This window comes from Ursus arctos, unplaced genomic scaffold (genome assembly GCF_023065955.2).
Source record: "Ursus arctos isolate Adak ecotype North America unplaced genomic scaffold, UrsArc2.0 scaffold_4, whole genome shotgun sequence".
Taxonomy (NCBI): domain Eukaryota; kingdom Metazoa; phylum Chordata; class Mammalia; order Carnivora; family Ursidae; genus Ursus; species Ursus arctos.
This window is the reverse complement of record NW_026623056.1, coordinates 92998845-93016459: the sequence shown is the minus strand read 5'-3', so window position 1 is coordinate 93016459 and position 17615 is coordinate 92998845. Positions and strand designations below refer to the sequence as shown.

General features: G+C 59.6%; 1 protein-coding gene across 2 annotated transcripts in view; it reads right to left on the bottom strand.

Annotated features, from left to right (window-relative positions):
- The window catches only part of TRPM2 (transient receptor potential cation channel subfamily M member 2), a 54051-nt gene that overhangs the window by 17327 nt on the left and 19109 nt on the right, over positions 1–17615 (bottom strand). For both annotated transcript variants that reach the window (XM_057306754.1, XM_057306755.1), the window contains exons 10-21: positions 16511–16711; positions 12707–12809; positions 9428–9549; positions 8855–9208; positions 6563–6700; positions 5123–5252; positions 4826–4971; positions 4225–4337; positions 3447–3660; positions 2567–2685; positions 1895–2027; positions 1298–1469 (exon numbers count right to left, since the gene is read on the bottom strand). In XM_057306754.1, the coding sequence (XP_057162737.1) occupies positions 1298–1469; positions 1895–2027; positions 2567–2685; positions 3447–3660; positions 4225–4337; positions 4826–4971; positions 5123–5252; positions 6563–6700; positions 8855–9208; positions 9428–9549; positions 12707–12809; positions 16511–16711 (1945 nt within the window). The remainder of the gene's footprint in view (positions 1–1297; positions 1470–1894; positions 2028–2566; positions 2686–3446; positions 3661–4224; positions 4338–4825; positions 4972–5122; positions 5253–6562; positions 6701–8854; positions 9209–9427; positions 9550–12706; positions 12810–16510; positions 16712–17615) is intronic.

Here is a 17615-nt window from a genome sequence, read left to right as displayed (position 1 = left end):
TGCTTCGAAGGACACGATCAAGAAAGTGACAAGATGACCCGCAGAATATTTCAGTAAATCATATATATGAGAAGGGACTGGTGTCTATATGTAAAGAATTCTCATAACTCAATAAGAAAGAAAATAATCCACTTGAGAAATGGGCCAATGAGAAGAGTAGACATTTCTTCAGAGAAGACATCCGAACGGCTCTGCAGGCACGTGAAGAGATGTTCCACATCATTCGCCATTAGGGAAATGCAAATCAGAGCCACAATGAAATGCACTTCACACCCACTGGGATGGCTAGAAGCAGAAAGAAAGACAGTGGCAATCCAGAGAGAATGTGGAAATTGGAGTCCTCGTGTAAGTTGCTGGTGGGGGCATAGAATACAGGGCAGCTGCCATAGAAAATAGTTTGGATGGTTCTCAAAAAGTTAAACACAGACTTAGCATATAACCCAACAGGTATACATTCCAGTCCCAGATATATATCCAAGAGAGATGAAAACATACACCCGCACAAAAGCTTACAAAAAAACTTATAAGTAACTGTTCATAGCAATGTTATTCATAACAGCCAAAAAGTAGAAACAATGCATGTTCACCAACTTATAAATGCATAAAAAAAATGAGGTCTATCCATATGATGGAGTATTATTTGGCAATAAAAGGGAATTAAATACTGATGCAGGCTACAATACAGGTGAGTCTTGAAAATGTTACACTAAGAAAAAACAAGACACAAAGATTATATATTATATTATCCAATTTATATGAAATGTCCAGCAAAGACAAATTGTACAGATGGAAAATACATTAGAGGTTGCCAAAGGCTGGGGGGATGGGGAGTGACTGCTAATGGGTGTCTTTGGTGGGTGATGCAAATGTTCTAAAATTAGATCCTGTAAGTACACTAAAAACCACTAAAGCCCACATTTTATACACGTGAGCTTCACAGTATGTGAATTATATCTCAATGAGGCTGTTGAAAAGAAAAAACTTAGTATACAGAAAGGATTCTCCCCGTCTAGAGGAGGAGGGATAGCCTGGCACGCAGTATGGGGGAGGAGTGTCAGCTGGCGCCCCAGAGCCCCCGGCCACACCCTTGGCCCGCCTGGGATCTCAGCGCAGCTTCGAGGTAGAGCTCAGTCTCCCCCCACCCCACTGATGCCAACCCCCCTCAACCAAGCATCGCGTGCACCTGTCTCTCTGCCACGTAGTCACTTGGGGAGCTGCCACCCCCATCCCCCTGCCTCCATCCTTCTGTGAGCTTTGCAGGCGCCCCTGCTGGAGGTGTCAGCGCCCCGTGTCCTACCGTCAATGTAAGCCGGCATCTGCCCGAAGATGGTGAGGTACGACTGGTAGACGACCCCCCGGAAGATCCAGTCCACCCGGCTCTCGTTGTGGATGAGGATGGCCTGCTTGGCCACCCCGAAAGACACCACCCACACCGCCAACAGGAAGAGGAAAAAGAAGACGTCCTTCATCTGCAGAGACAGGGTGGCCCCAGCTGCAGCCGCGCACCCACACGCGCCCCCTCCCCCCACCCCCGGGTTGTACGCTCTGCAGTAATGTGCAGAGCCGCTGATGCCCAGGGCAGGGACGCAGGGGCCCACAGTCCTGGGCCTGCCCCCATGTCCTAACAGAGCTCTGGGCACCACATGATGCATAGGAGGGGCTGGATGCGACTGTGACCCACGGAGGGGAGTGGCAGGAGCTGTGACAGGGATAAAGAATGAGCTGTGGAGATCAGGGAAGGCTGCCTGGAAGAGGTGACATACAGAAAAGGACCTGAGACAAGCATGCTGGGGTTGGGAGTCTGAGGACAAAGCAGGGACGTGGGAACCTGGCGGTGCGCTCCAGCCCTGGGCACCTCACTTGCAGCCGGTGCAGGACCCGCTCATCCCCTTACCATCCGCTTCACGATGATTATCTTGGGCCCCAGCGTCTTACTGATGGTAAAAATGTGCATCAGCCGGAGGCAGAACATGATGAAGTCCAGAGAGAGGATGACGCGCCCGGAGTACAGCAGCCCGGGGATGAGCCTGCCCGAGGTGGAATCAAGGCCCCTCAGCTCGCTGCTCCCGGAGCCGGCCCCCAGCTGCCCGCCCACCTGCCCAAGGCCCCTCAGCTCGCTGCTCCCGGAGCCGGCCCCCAGCTGCCCGCCCACCTGCCCAAGCCCACATGTGGCTCTGGAGGCCTCTGGACCCCAAAGTACTAAAAATGGGGTATGAGCTCACGGGCCAGAGCTCCAAGGAGGTGTGTTCTCCAGAAACATCCGGAAGCCCAGCCTTGGGCAGGGTGGGGAGGCCATGCAGACCTCTTGGGAAACAGCGTGGCTGGTCCTTCTTGCTTCGTGGAGAAAGGGACGATGGCGGGGATGCACGTGGCCCCGGTGGGCAGCGGAGTGGCCCGGGGGGGCACTGGGCTGCAGATACGCAGCCACCTGGGGGGCACCTCCTCCATTGCTCCTCCAACAGTCCCAGGGTGGGTTCCGCCCACCAGACAGACAGCAAACATGTCCGGGGGCCTGAGCCCGCGGGGCTGCGGCCGCAAACGGGGAGGCCCAGAGGGGGCCACTCACCTGCAGGTCAGTCCCGCTATGAAGAGCAAGATGGCACCGATGTCCAGTTTATTCCAGAAGTCGCTGAAGTACAGGAACGCCACCTTCGTGAGCCCAAACTCGTCGGGGTCGTAGAAGAGCTGAGCAAAGACACGGCTCGTTAGGGGCCTGGCTGGCGTCACCATCGTCACCAGAGCAAAAGGGCACTTGCTCCTTCCCAGACAGCGAGGCTTGCCGGGGAGGTGACGGATGTCCTCCATCCCTGGGCCCCCGGGTCGAGGAGGAGTGGGAGAGGAGCCTCAGGCAGAGATGTTGCTGGGCCGCCCTGAGCCCGCCGTCCGATCGACCACAGCCCTGCTCAACCCGCAGATGCGTGTGTGTTCTTGGGGCAGTCTGTCCTCTGTCAGGAGCCCACCAGCTCCCACCAGACACCAGGACCCCGAGAAGGGTGGGACCACGGCAGCCCTGGACCCTGGCAGCCAGGCGGGTTGGGCAGACGGCCCCATGGGTCCCTTCTGGAGAGGGTCAGACTCAGGGAGGAGGACACATGTGACCTCCATTCTGGGGCTGCCACCTTTGAGGCTGGGGCTTGCCTCTGGGAGGGGGTCTGGCTTCAGGAGGCTGTGCAGCCAGAGGAAAGCCGGGGAGAGGGCAGCGGGATAGCACTGCCCTGCACCTGCTTCCCGCACCTGCCCCTGCACCTGCCTCCCAGGAGCTCTGATGCCACCCCAGGCCCTGGCAGTGGTGTCTGGGTGCTTGGTGAGCCCACTGTGAGCCCACCCATGAAAGTGACCCGGCTGCGGGTCCCAGGGCCAGGCGCTCCCAGGTGGCGGCAGGGACCAGAGGACAGTCCACGTGGGTTGGGGATGTGGGGAAGTGGGAAGGGGGCGGGTGGGCGCACCTGCCGCAGCTCCTCACACACCAGGGAGAAGAGCCAGACGTAGATGAGGTACTCGCACCACGAGGGCGTGGGCCGGAAGTCCACCATGAGCACATAGGCGAAGAGGCACAGGAACACAAAGTAGGACAGGACGTTGAGGTGGAAGATGACCACGGGCGCGTTGAAGAAGGCGCGGACCCGAAGCAGGCCCCTCCTGGCCTGCAGCTTCCTCTCCCTACAGGGCAGATGCCGGGGGGGGGGGGGATGGCGGGGCTGTGAGGGACCTGAGAGCCCGAAGGACCTCTGCCTCCCCAAGGGGTGGGGCCAAAGTGCTCATGTGTTCACATCACATGGCGGAGACAGAAGCGCTGGGACACAGCCTGGGTCCATGCAGCCCACTGGCCCTGCATACGCAGCCACGTACAGGACTCCACCAGACGGCTCCACGTAAGGGAGGACCCTGAAAGAGCCCTTTGGCTCTGGTTTCGCTAGGACTGAAACGAAATGCATGGCTATAGTGGGTGCCCAGGGCAGGGCAGGTGTGCGGTGTCAGGTGGGTGACGGCACAGGGCAGGTGCTGAGCCCATGATGGGTGCTTTGTCACAGCAGGTGCTCAGCACACAGTGGGTGCTTCACACAGGTGGGGACCCTCCCTCTGCTTCCTGCCCGCACGCCTGTCTACCACTGTAGGACCCGGTGGCAGCCATCGGGACAGGCATGACCTGCCCCCTGAAAGCACATCGGGAAGGAGGGTGTGAGGCCCAGGCCCCTGCCCACAGCCCAGTGGCCAGGCTGGTACCTGAAGGAGATGAGGTTGGTGTAGAGCAGCGGGAAGGCCAGCATGCACAGGATCACCCGCCAGAGCCCGTTGTCCACGCACAGCTGACCCCACCACACCTTGGTGAGAAAGGCCTGTGGACAGAGGAGGCAGCTCCAGAATAGTGGGCACCCGGGCCCCCCCGAGGGTGAACGACGTGCCCGCTCCGTGCGAAGTGCCAGCATGCTCCCTAGCACAGTGCTCTGAGCCCCCGGCCACGCCACGTGGTGGGCAGTGCAGGACAGACACCGTCATCTGCCGGCTGAGGAAGAGGCTCCCGGTGGGCAGGGCCGGGCCAGCCTCTCCCAGAGGTGTGAGCTGGGGCCACCCGGAGGACTGCAGGCTCCCAGGCAGGAACACCCCTGTGGGGGTGAGCTTCACAACCCACCACCCACTCTCTCTTAGCGTCAGTTTCCTGACCTGCAAAATGGGAGGGGAGCACACGACCATGGGCCAGGCCCTGTCCCTGGGTCCCCGGGGGCCACAGCACAGTGACCTGTGTGCCTGTACGTGAGTGGGAGGCTGTGTCCGCGCCTGCAGCCCCATGGGGAGCTCTGCCTGGAAGCGAGTCTCAGAAGGTCACCTGGATGCCTCCGTGAGACACGAACTTCATGTCCTTGGCCTCCAGGGCCAGCTGCAGGCAGGTGGTCTTCCCCCAGGCCTCCGACACACGGGTCAGCAGTTTCTGAGCTCTCTCCTCGTCCTTCCGATAGCACTCGGTGAACACCCCTGGCAGAAGGAAGATCCATGTCTGACCCGGGGACAGCGTCAGGGCGTGGTTCCTCCAGATGCCACGGTCCGGGCAGGACCAGGGACGAGGACTCTGGGGCCATGTGGGAGGGGCTGAGCCGCGGTCAGAGGCCACCGCCTGTGAACTCACCAACGGCTCTGTGCTCATACTCGTCAGCGAGCGCCAGCATCTCCTCCAAGCTGTCCGTGTCCTCCTCCTCCTTGGACAGCTCCTTCAGGATCTTGCTGCAGGCCAAGGCTGCCACAATGCAGTCCTGGCTCTGGGCACCAGGGAAGCCACCATGAGGACCTGGACGGTCCAGCCCAGGAAACCCAGACACACTGCCCGGGGCTGATGAGAGCAGAGGCCTCACAGCAGCACGAGCCGCTGGTGACTACTAGTCACACCCCTGTCTGTATAAACCACTTGGGTTGCCCCAGATCAGTAGGTGAGCCTGAGCTGGTGGCCCAGTCTCCCGCACTGGCCAGTGGGAGGGGTCTGCTTGCCCACCCAGAGCACGGCCCTGATGGCATGAGTCCCGGCACTGCTGGGCCTCTGGTCAACCCCAGGCATGGGGCTAAAGGGCAGAAATCGGACCGGGTCCACACAGTCCCCCTCAGGCTCTGGGCAACCTGCCTCATTGGTTCTGCCAGTCCCAGGCATGGGGATACTGAGAAAATCTCAAGGGAGGCTCTCAAAGCACAGCCCAGAGGCACTGTCTGGCCCAGGACAAGGGGCTGGTGGCAGAACCTGGAAATCTTTGGTCCTCCCGTGCACCGAGCCCCACAGAGCACACCTGAGGCCCCAGTCAGGCCCAGCTCTGCCCCTGACCCACCGTGAGCCTTGGGAGAGGACCAGCCTCCCAGAACCACGGAGAGGGCAGAAGCCCCAGTGCCTCTGCAGGTCCCACTGGGGAGGGGACCGACTCCACAAAAGCAATTTGGAAATGCCAGTGCTGAGATGTAAAGGGTCTCTCTGAGAAAAAAAGACACTTTAATTTCTTTTAAGAAGAGAATCTGCTTGAAGTAAAGGAGAACCACGTGTGGGGGACTTGGGCCTGGCATGTCCTCCATCATGACCACGAAGCTGCCCACAGCCTAGTGACGAGGGAGCTGAGGGCTGTTGTCCCCGAACAGCCCACCAAGCGGCTCGGGGCGGGCAGGTGCGGGGCTGGCTCCCATCGCAGTAACAGACTGTCTCTGTAGAGACCTAATGGTCGGTGGAAGGAGATGCAGCCCCTCCAGGGGTGCCACCTGCCTGCAGAGTCTCCACCCAGCAGGCCGGCCACGCCGCAGGTGCCGACCCACCGGAACCCACCATGTGGGCCACGGAGGGTGGCTGCCCCCGCGGGGCCTGCATGCTGAGCCTCCGCCCAGACAGCACACTTCCCTAAAATGCTTTCCTTGCCTGAGCCAGGCTGTCTGTTCTCCAACACTGGGCACCCTGGGTCCCTTCTGGGGTCATGAACGCCTGCCGCCCTCCCTCCAAAGCCACATGCTCCTCTCCTCGCTGTTGGCATAGGGTTTTCTGGCTGGAGCCCTGTCACCGGTCCACACACAGCCATGCGTCTTGAGAAACAGGTCTAGTTACCTGCGCCCAGATGATTTCTGCCAGCTCCCGACGGTTCTGGATGATGGCCCAAATGAGAAGATCACGGACCGGGTCCATGGTGAAGCCCACATGTCCTGATGAACGCTTGTAGAGGGACCGGAGACTCACTCCCTGCATCTGGTGAGCAATGGACATTCAGAACCTCTCCTAGGTCCCCACTAGCATCAGTATCCCCGGCGGGCCTGTTGAGGGTGCAGGTCCTGAGCCCAGCCCCACACCTTCCCAGAACCACTGTCCCTGGAGGGTGAGCCCTGCAACCTGCATTTCCAGCAACACCTTAGACCGATCTCATGCACGCTGGAGTTGTAAAACCATCACTCTGGAGACATGTGGAAACATTCATAAAGTGGAATACCCAGCTAACTCCGTTACCAACGATTGTAGCCTCTTGTTTACACACCAGGCACCTCAAGTTTCCTTAGTCTCGTCTGATGGCATCAAAGCCCTTTTGTGAGGCCAACTTCTGGCACAGAGTGTGTTGCAGATGCGTGGCTGTGAGCTCCTCGAGGGAATCTACCCCGCGTCTCCCGCAGAGAAGTCCGACACGAAAGGGCCGGACAGACAAGGATTACACGTGTGCAGGAGGGCACCTCCCCCAGACACACTCGGTTTACACAGTGACACGGGAATCCAGCTTCCTGCCCATCGATCAGAAAACACGGACTCAGACAGTCTGGAAGCAATTTCCAGAAGTGAGAACACATTCCCCACAGCACATGCAAAATTCCACTTTCTGTAAGTGACTTTAGAAATTTCCTGAAGGCTTGACTTTATATTAAAAGAAATTAGTTGATAAACTAAATAAATTACAGACGTGGTTAACTGTGAGCTTCCACTCTGGCCCTTCTCAAAGGGTCTCGTCCACACGCCGGAATCGAGAAGAGCAGAATCGTGAACACACAACCCCAAGCCACAACCACACCTTCCTCAGCGGTCAGACACGGCTCACCTGGGACAATGGATGAATTCGAAAACCTGAAGAAGTGGAAAATTTTCTACCAGAAATAAAAACCAAATCTGATCGTAGAACACATAGAAAACCTAAACTGAGAAATTATCAGAAAAGAAACTGAGAAAGTTCTCAGAGCTACTACCCAAAAAGGCCCTGAGCCCTGAGGGGCTCACAGAAGGGCCTGCCGAGCTGGTAAGAACAGTGAATTCCAGCCACATAGACTGTTCCAGAGCAAAGAAAGAAGGAAGGTTTCCCAGTGGTTTCCGCAAGGATAACATAAAGCTGATCCTAGACCCCGACAAAGAGAGCTTCCCAAATAAAACCACAATCAAAGGCTCGAATATTCCAGGGCAAAAACTGTGAAAACATTGGCAACGTTATCCAGCATCATACTAAACACATGTCACACTGCGATCAAGTTGAGATCAAAACAGCAATAAAAATGTTTTGCTATCGGGAAATCTATTAAAATAATTCAGCAAAGTCATAGGGGAAAGAAGAACAACAGTTCAAATTCTCAAAAGGCAGCTGACGAACTCAGCACTTGGGCTTCGTTTGTAAAAGCTTCAAGAACCAGGCAGGCGGATACTCGCTAACACGATGCAAAAGCTGGCCTCACACTTTGCGCTGAGATGCTGCGGGAGTCCCATAAAATATGGGCAGAGACTAGAAAATGACTTCTCCCCTGCTTCAGTGCACGTGCTGGGCACCCTCACAGTGGTGCCGTGGAATCCTGCTGACCTGACTACATGCTGGCCAGGACTGGGGTACAAGGCACGAGGGGGACCATTTTCCCTGCATAACCTTTTGTACTGAGATTTTTAGGAAGGGAAAAGGATGGACTGAAACATGTCCCCAGAATTTGCATGTCGAAGCCCCAGCTCCCGAGTGACTGTATTTGGAGACAGGGCGTCTCAGGAGGTGATTTGGGTCGTAGGTTGTGGCCCTGATCTGCTAGGACCGGTGTTTGCCCCCTGTAACTCTCGACGTGCCCACCGAACAAAGACCACATGTGGACGTGGCAAGAAGGCGGCCGTCCTCCAGCCAAGAAGAGAGGCCCCACTAGAAAAAACCCCACTGACGCCCCGACCGCGGACTTCAGCCTCCAGACTGTGAGAGACTAAACGTCTGTTGTTTAAGCCGCACGGTCTATGTATTTTGTGATGATAGGGAGCATATTTCTTTTCCAGTAAAAATAAAGGATCATTTCTTTAAACAGAAGCGCTAGGACCTAGCAGCGGCCCAGCACCCAGGCCAGGCGCGGGGGGGGGGGGGCGGGGAGAGAGAGGTGTGGGGGGGGGCACATCACCAGCACGCACGTTGAGCTTGATGTTTGGCACGGGGAGCAGGAGCCGGGGCCGGTCGCCGGTCCGGGGCCGGGGGTACAGCAGCTGCGTGAAGTCCCCCAGGAGCTCCCGGAGCACCTGGGCCACGTGGTGCATTTGCACGCGGGGGGCCGTGGGCCCGCACGCCGGCCGCTCGGGCTCCTCAGCCAGCACCTTCTGGAGCTTGCTGTGGAACAGGCAGGAGGGGTCCAGGTGCTGGTACAGGTAGAGGAGGGTGTCCCACGTGACAAGCTCCTTCAGCCGCACCCCGTTCTCCAGGAAGAGCTTCACGAATTCGGGCTTGTTGGAGATGAGGGCCGCCATCATCACGGGGTGCAGCTCTGAAGGCTGAGGGAGAGCACCATGGGGCGCATGCCTCGCACACCCTGATCGCGGGGCCGCTGGAGACGCGGAGTGCCGGTGTCTCCGATTCGGGAAGGGAGGAAGTGGCCCGGAGTGCTCTCCACCAGGGCGAGGGCCGGGGTCTAGACAGAGGCCACCCTCCAGGGCCTGTCCTTGCTCTTGCGGGCCAACAAGACCCTCCACGGGGCCGCCCAGAAGCCCTACCTTCCACTGCCGCTCATCGGAGAAGATCTCGCTCCGGGCGATGTCCACGCGGTTCCACGCCACCGCTAACTTCAGCTGGTGGTCCCAGTTCTCGTGGCCAAAGTAGTCATGGCTCCGAGAGGCTGCAGGTAGAAGGGACTCGCATCAAGGGGGCACCGGTCTGGGCCTCAAAGCCAGTCCCTGCCATTCGATAAAGTCAGACAGGGAGGCACCTGTCACCAACCCTGGTCTCTCCGTGACTTTGACTGAAGAGCATGCCCAGCCGCAAAATCCCCCACCCCCTCCCCCCACCTTCACGAAGACACGTTTCCTTTCAGTGCTGGAAACAGACTGTCTGGGTTTGGGGCATCGCTCTGGCTCACCCCCGCCCCTCGCCCGGTCAAGCCCCTCGGCCCCCAAGCTTAAAGAAAACAGTCTCGGACATGCAGGCGTTTCTGCAGGAACATTCAAACGTTACACCTGCACATGCGGTCCCTTCCCTTTCCCGCCTTGACCAACAGCAGAGCTCAGCCAGGCTCTCACTGCGGGCACTCTGCCAGCGAGGTCCTGCTCTCTCTTGCTGGCTCTACATCCTAACGGGTCGTTATTTGGAGAAGGAAACAGGAACTTCTCCTCACAGCACACACAGAAGCAAGGTGAGGGGCAGCGTGGACACCTGAGCGTGGAGACCGGAGCGGAAAGGCTGTGTCCGCAGAGCTGCCGCAGCGAAGCCTACAGCCGCGGGGGGTAGAGAACAGGAGCCGTACGGACAACACGGATCGATTAAGCTCCAGTAAAACCCAAGCCTTCCACTCGCCAAAGACACCTTGAAGGAACTAGGAAAGGGGGCCAGGACCCAAGAGAAAACACCCCCAGGCGTGTACCGAACAGAGGGTCTGTATCCGAGTCCATCAAGACCTCGACAACTCAAAAGGAGACAACAAACCAAATAAACGCGGACAGAAGACCCGAAAGGCTCGTCACCGGATGATGCACACGGCCCACGAACCCAGGATGTCGCCGGCCATCGGGGAGATGCAAATTCAAACTGCACCGAGCTGTCACTGCACACACCCCCGGAGGGCGGACCGCGCCGAGTGACGGTGACGACGCCGAGCCACGGCAGCGCACGTCCACGCCTGGCGGCGGGGTACAGAGGGCCGATCTTGTTGGAAAACAGTTTGGCGTTTTCTTACCAAGTTAAACATACGCTTACCATGAAGAACCAGGAATTCCACATTCCTAGATGCGGACCCGAGAGAAACGGGAACAAAGAGCAGCTGTCGCTGTGACAGCCCCACACCAGCGGCAGCCCGCGTGTCCAGCCACACAGAGCGGGAAACGGGCGACAGTACCCCCGCGGTGGAGGACCACTCGCGGCAGAAAGGCACGGAGTTCTGAGACGTGCGACATGCGGAAGAATCTCAAAATGTGGCAGGGAGCCGGAGAAGCAGACGCAGAGAGCACGGCGCGTGGTCCCGTTTACGGGGGGCTCCAGCACAGGGGAAGGCCGACTATATGGACAGAAAGCAGTTAAGTGGTTGCCCGAGGCCCACAGAGGCACAGGGAGCCTTGGGGGGTGGGGGAAGTGTCCCGTGTCTGGCTGGGTGGGTACACGGTGGGGCGTGCCTGTTCACATGCACGCGGCAGTAAACCCGGGAGGGGGGCTGTAGCTGTATGTAAGCTGTGCCTCCATAAAGCTGGTTTGTGAAGGGGTTGTCACTGCGGAACCATATGTGTGTGTGTTTCTCTTCTCTCATTTATAGTCACACAACAGGGTCCCCCTGTCTCAGAGTCCCGCTGCCTTTCTCCTGAACAACCAATTACAGCCTGTCGCACTGTGTTGCTTCCAGGAACAAATGCACCTCTGTTGCTCCCCGCGACCCCGCTCTCCCTGGGCTGGGGCTCGGAGGCACTGTCCATGGGGTGCTGGACAACACGGAGCTGGTACCAAACCAGCTTTCCCTAACTCCTCGCGGAGGGCGACATGCTTCTAAAGAGCACAGCCTTAGATGTGCAGCTCGACGACCGTGTAACCACCACCACGACCAAGAATGGAAATTTCCAACACCCCAGAGGCTCCGGCCCGCCCTCCCCACTCAGTGTGCCCGAGGAGAAACCACGATTCACAGTGCCGGCCTCGCTGGCTCTTGATGCCCCGAGAGCACTTGGAGAGCAGATGTTGGGGTCCATCCTGGCCGTGGCCGGAGATCCTTCCCTCTCCAGCATTATGCATGGATGGCCACACTCAGGGCCCCGGGGGCCCCCGTCACTGCCTTTGAGGGGATTTACCAGACACAGGCGGCCTGGTGTCCCTCTTCTCGGTCATTCGGCCACTTCAGGGAAGAAAAGGAAGGGACAGATATCCTCATAGCCCCGTCTGTGAACAGAAGGGTTGGGTGCCCCAAAGCAAGACTGTCAAAACCCTGTCGTCACTCGGACATTCACGCCGGCCTTCTGGCCCCCCGTGTCCTTGCTGGTGGGGGACAGGGGTCCACGGGGTCCATGGTGGCGTCCCAGCTTCTGCTTGCCCCACCGTCGTCCTCCACAGTTGCTCTGATTCTATTCAACCAGCAACTCCTGGCTCTTCTGTCTCCCCAGACAGAGGTCTTTAAATGGGAGCCCTGGTCCTGGTTTTAACCATCTCGCTGGTTCTGTGAGGTTTTACGTCAGGAGGAGGGCGTGGAACAAAGCCCGGGTTTGAACTTCTCCCGTCACAGCTTCCGGCCCTGCTGCCCGGTCCCTCGAGGATGAGGAGCGGCCAGTGGGCAGAGCACAGGCTTCCTGGCATCAGGGATGTCTGCGGCCCCGTGGGAGCCAGCAGGTGAGACGGGGGCATCTGCTCTCCCCCAGGAGGGGGAGGACGGGAAAGTGTGGGGCAGAGGGCAGACCAAGGGGCTGGCCCAAGCCAGGCCACCGCGGGAGCTTTATTGTCCGGGGGTCCCTGCTGTGGGGGGCCGGAGGAGTGCAGGCGTGCGAGGACACATGGGTCAGGAGCAGGCCTTCGGAGACCTGGATTCGTAGGTGCGACCGTGATGCCCACAGGGCCATCTTAGTGTGGCTGCTTTTGAGCTCCAGTGAAGCAGAGAAGTTGGAGAAAGGAGCCCGAACCCCCAACACCGGCCGCGGGGCATCCCCCTGCCTGCAGGACAGTGAGGTGGGCCCCAGCGCGGTCCACCGCCAGCTGCCCTCTGACCAGTGCATCTGACCCAGAGGTCGTTTTTTTATCTCGTGCAAACTCAGGGTCCCGAGCCCCCTCGTTCCGTTTCTCCCTCTCGCCCCACTTTGCCTGACCCTCACCTTTCAGCAAGGCCTGCAGGATGGCCACGTCCATGTCCTCCTGGCCGTCCTTGCCTTCCCGGAAGATGGTCAGCAGCTGCCGCTTCCGGACAATGTCTTGGATCTGCAACAAACATCACCCGAGTGAGGTTTGGGGCGACACTCAGGCCCCCTGCCTCCTCCAAGGGCAGTTGCAGAATCGAGACGCCAGACGCACAGCCGAGCCCAGGCATGAGTCCTGCCTGCCCGTGTGGCCCGGGCCACCGCCTGGCCTCCCCGCACCCCAGCAGTGACGACGAAGACGCGTAGGGACCAAACACACGATGTTCCTGAGTGGTCTGCCGGTGGAGACACAACCCAAGGGTAAGGAATCTCACCCCGCCACGAGACAGTGTCTGCCAAGTGCCCGACACCACTGAACTTGAGACTTCTCCCCGGTCCTCCTGCCTGGGCCCTGCCACTCCTCACCTTGCCTGCCTGCCCTCCTGCCTGCCCACCCACCCAGCCATCCCATCATCCACCCACCCACCTACCTACCTGTCCACGTACCTATCCATCAACCCATCCTACCTACGTATCTACACATTGACCCATCTATATATCCAGCCACCCACTATATCCACCCGTCCGTCCGCCCATCTGTCCACCCCTCCGTCCATCCGTCCATCCACGTATCTACCACCCATCTATCTGCCACAGCTGCTGCCAGGCACTGCTCCCCACAGGCTCTTCACGCTGAGGCAGGGTGAGCCTCTCACAAACACATCTCACCGCGGCTCCCGTGGGCTCCCAGCTTCTCTCCCTAGCTCCCCAGCCCGCCACGCCACGCCCCGCCTTGCCTGCCCCCACCCCCGCCTCCGCTCCCAGCCTGGCCCTACTCCCCACCTAGAGGCCAGCCTCACTCGCCCCACCTCCACGTCTGAGACCCCAACCTTCCCCATCCCGCCCATCTACCTTCCAAGTTGACCCTAAAATACCCCCCGGTCTCCCTCCCCAAACCTACCCTCCCCCCCCAGCTAAAATAACGGCTCCTGAGTTTACCCAGCCCTTGACTGAATGAGAGTAGCTGCCCGTTTTTGCGCTCATATGTGCGGACACAGTACCAAGCACTTCGTGTGGCTGCTCTGTCTACCCTCGGAGTTTACAGTGATAATTATCCCTATTTTAAGGACAAGAAAAGCAATGCTCAGAGAGAGCAAACAATCTCCTTTTGACACGCGGCTCTCTGGTGTTGGCTGCAAGCCCTTGCAATGAGCCCCCCCCACAGTGGATGTCCATGCCCGCCAGCGGCAACACCGGAGGGAACAAGACCCTCCTACACCGCCACCCACGGTGTAGACCAACACTCTGAGGTTTGTTGAATGAATATCGGATCATGAATCTGCAGCTAAGGGTCCCTTCCCCACCAGACAAGAATGACGATGAATGGCAAGGCTTGAGACGGATTTGGACGAGACCACTTTTAGGGCTTTGAGCCAGCCCTGGAGAGTGGATCGAAGCAGGCAACTTTGGACAATAGCGAGTTAGATTCAGTTCCAAGAATCGCCTGAATAATTCATAAACTGACTGGGGAAAGGCCCCAAAGGCGTGCCTGCCAACGCCCCACGGCTACATCGGGACCGAGCAGACGCTCACCACCGGACCTTGGCGTCTTCACAGACCGAGCCGGCGCTCAGGGCGAAACCATCTCACAGAACACGCGGCTCCCCCACGGTCCTGCAGACCACAGTACGCGCACACGAGAACGAGGCTCTGTGCCACCCACAAGCCCCGGAAAACCTGCACCTGCCCCCTTCGAGTGAGCCCGGGCTGCCCCCGCCAGGTCCCCAACCCGCCCGAGGCCTGCATCCCCCTCCACTTGGCCGACCACGGCTGTCCCTGTGGTCCTGGCTGCTGGGCACAGACTGTCCACGTGGCTCGAAGTTCGACATCGTCCGAGGAGCTGAGCAGATCTACACACTTGCCCGGAAAGCGTCTGTCAGGCACTGAAACTCTGGGTTTGTAGGAGTTTTTACAAGCTGGCTTGTTGCCTTGGTGAAGCACACAGACCGAGCTTCCTATTGGGGAAACCCAGGGTCCGAGAAGCACCAACTGCCCCCCCAGGATCCGGCTATGAGACGGAGGTTGGGTGACTCCAGACAGATGGGCCCTGAGCCCGGTTCGGAGAGCAGCGGGGACAGCAGCGTCCGCATGACCGCTGGAGCGGGGAGGTGTGGGGATTCCCCGCTCGAGCTCCCCTGGGCTGCCCCCGGGGCTGTGTGCGTCAGCAAGGGCCGACCCCCCGCAGCCACACTCCTTCACGCTCACCCCCACCCCGCCTGCGAGGGCCCCACTCTTCCCGGTCTGTGAACAATGTCATCTGCCCCCTTAGGCATAAAAGAGTGAAGTAACGACGCATTTAACAGCAAAATTACTGGGGCGCGTTAAGCGTCTGCCTTCGGCTCAGGGCGTGATCCCGGCGTTCTGGGATCGAGCCCCACATCAGGCTCCTCCGCTGGGAGCCTGCTTCTTCCTCTCCCGCTCCCCCTGCTGTGTTCCCTCTCTTGCTGGCTGTCTCTGTGTCAAATAAATAAATAAAATCTTTAAAAAGAAAAAAAAAAGCAAAATTACTGAAACACGGAGCAATTATGTCAGTGCTGTGACTGGCCTGGTCTTGGAGAAGTGGGTCAGGGGCGGAGAAGGTCCACACAGAGATTGTGGGGTGCCGACTAGGCTCACAGCTCTGGAGCTGAGGACAGGGGTGGAAAGTGGGGCGCCACAGCCCCCAGCCTGCCCCACGGCCAGAGCAGCCCACCCTCCTGCAGAGCTTACGGTGGCTCTAGAAAACCTTTGTCATCTGGCAGCGAGGTACGAGGCACATAACATCTCTGCTAAGAAAGGAGGGGAGGGAGGGCGGGTTCTGCATTCAGCCAGCAGCGAGGAACCAAAGTTGATCTCAGCGGTGACAGTGCGCTGCGCCCCGCAGGACGCCAGCGTCAGGAGAGCGTGGGTGAAGCGTGGATAGAAACCCTCTATCCTTGCGGCTATTCTACAATGCTGAAATTATTCCAGGATAAAAAGAGCACGAGAGCAGCCGCACGACACTGGAAACAGGCCGAGCCCAGCAGCCGAGGGCCAGGCCCGGCCCTCCCGCGGCCTGCGCTGGGGTGTTAGCTGCAGGGCCCTATCTCCAAACTCCCAGTGTCCACTCAGGACGTCCTGCCGTGGTGCCCCTGCGGGTGTCCTCCTGGAGACCAGGGAGTCCCCTGGAACACGACCGGCACCTGCAGATCCCCAGGAGGGCCCCTCTCCCCGCAGATGTCTCTAGCTGAGGGGTGCCCATGAAGCCCCTTCCAGATGCTGCACGGGCCCCTGCCCCTCACCTGCCTCCCTGCCTTGCCGGCCCTCAGATGCCTCCATTCACCTGCCCCGAGTGGGGGGTGCTGGAGCTCACCAGGCTTGCAGGCTATGCCGGACCCTGCTGCCTGTGGCGGTCACCTGGCAGCACCCCTGCTGCCTAGATCTCGGCTCCCCACCCCTCTGCCCCTGCCCTGGTCTCCACGGCAGCCTCCTGCCCCCCAACCCAGTAGACCCCTCTTCCAAAACAGCTGCACTGTCAGCCCCCAACGTTCCCCAGCACAGGCCTGAACTTCCAGGGACAAGAGGTTTAAGACATGCCCTCCTGAAGGCTTCCCACCCACCCTGGGCCCCTGCCTGCTCCTCACAAAACCCCCACCCTCCACAGAGCACGCCACGCCCCTCCAGGCCCGCTGGGGTCCTGTTTCCAGGCTAACGGTGTCTGGGAGCTGGCGGCGTGCCTCCCGACCCACGGGCCCGTCTGCTCACCTTTTTGGTCCACTCGACAATCCTGCTCTCGCTGAGGGTCTCGAACATCTCCTGGGAGAACAGGCTGAGCGTCTGCTGAATCCTGGAGATGGTGATCTCAGACACGGGCAGGCCGGCCACCTGGGCGATGACGTCGGCCACGCGGCCTGAGCCCTCCATGACCACACACGGGGTGCCGTTGGTGATGGCGTTGTAGATGGTCTGCAAGGCAGGGGCCCCCGTGAGTCCCACGCTGACGCCGAACTGGGGACTTCTCCCCGTGGTGCTGGCTCAGGACCAGGGCTAAGGGGCTCCTGAGAAATGTACCGAAAACATGGAGTTTGGTAGCATTCCTCTGCCCGGAGGGGAAAATCCTGACAGACCAGCTCCTTGAGGCCCACTGCTCAGGTGGACCGGGAGCACCGAAACAGAACCCCGGCGACATTTTGGCCCATTGATCGGTGTCATGGGAGAGGGTGCGGCCTGGCCTGTCCCTCAGGAAGGCCCAGGGCGAGACCAGGACCACCAGGGCAAATCCCCAGACATCCAGGGCGAGGTCAGCTTCAGGAAGGACCTCGGACACCCTGCGGGAAGGACACCCTCTGGGCCGGGGAGGCAGGTCTGGGTGCCATCTGTGGGGCCCCCGTGCAGAGCGCTCCACGTGGGGAGGGCGTGGGGCACCAGGCACACTCCCATCCCCCCGGAAGTCCTCCTGCGAGACATTTCCCATGGTCCTTGCTCCTGCCCCCAATGTGCAGGCTATAATATTATCCTGTCCCTGCAGCCAGTGCTCCAGCAGCAGGGCCAACCACACGCCGTGGACTGTGTTCTCCGTGGGAGCCTACTTCACACTCAGCTGTGGTCCCGTGGGGCTGGGGTGGGGCCTGAGGGCAGCAATTTCGAGAACACTCCCGGGGGTCCTGGAAGCGGGGGACCATCTGACTCTGTCCTTGCTACAGTCCCCCTGGGACCCCTCTTCCTGGCCAGCCACCCAGGGCCAGAGCCAGCATGCCCCTCCCACAGCAGGGCACCTCCTCGAAGGCCACCTTCCCACCACGCCTGGAAGGGCCCTGCCACACAGCCCCTCCCTTTCTCCTGGCCCCCCAACGATGGCCCCGTGGATGCT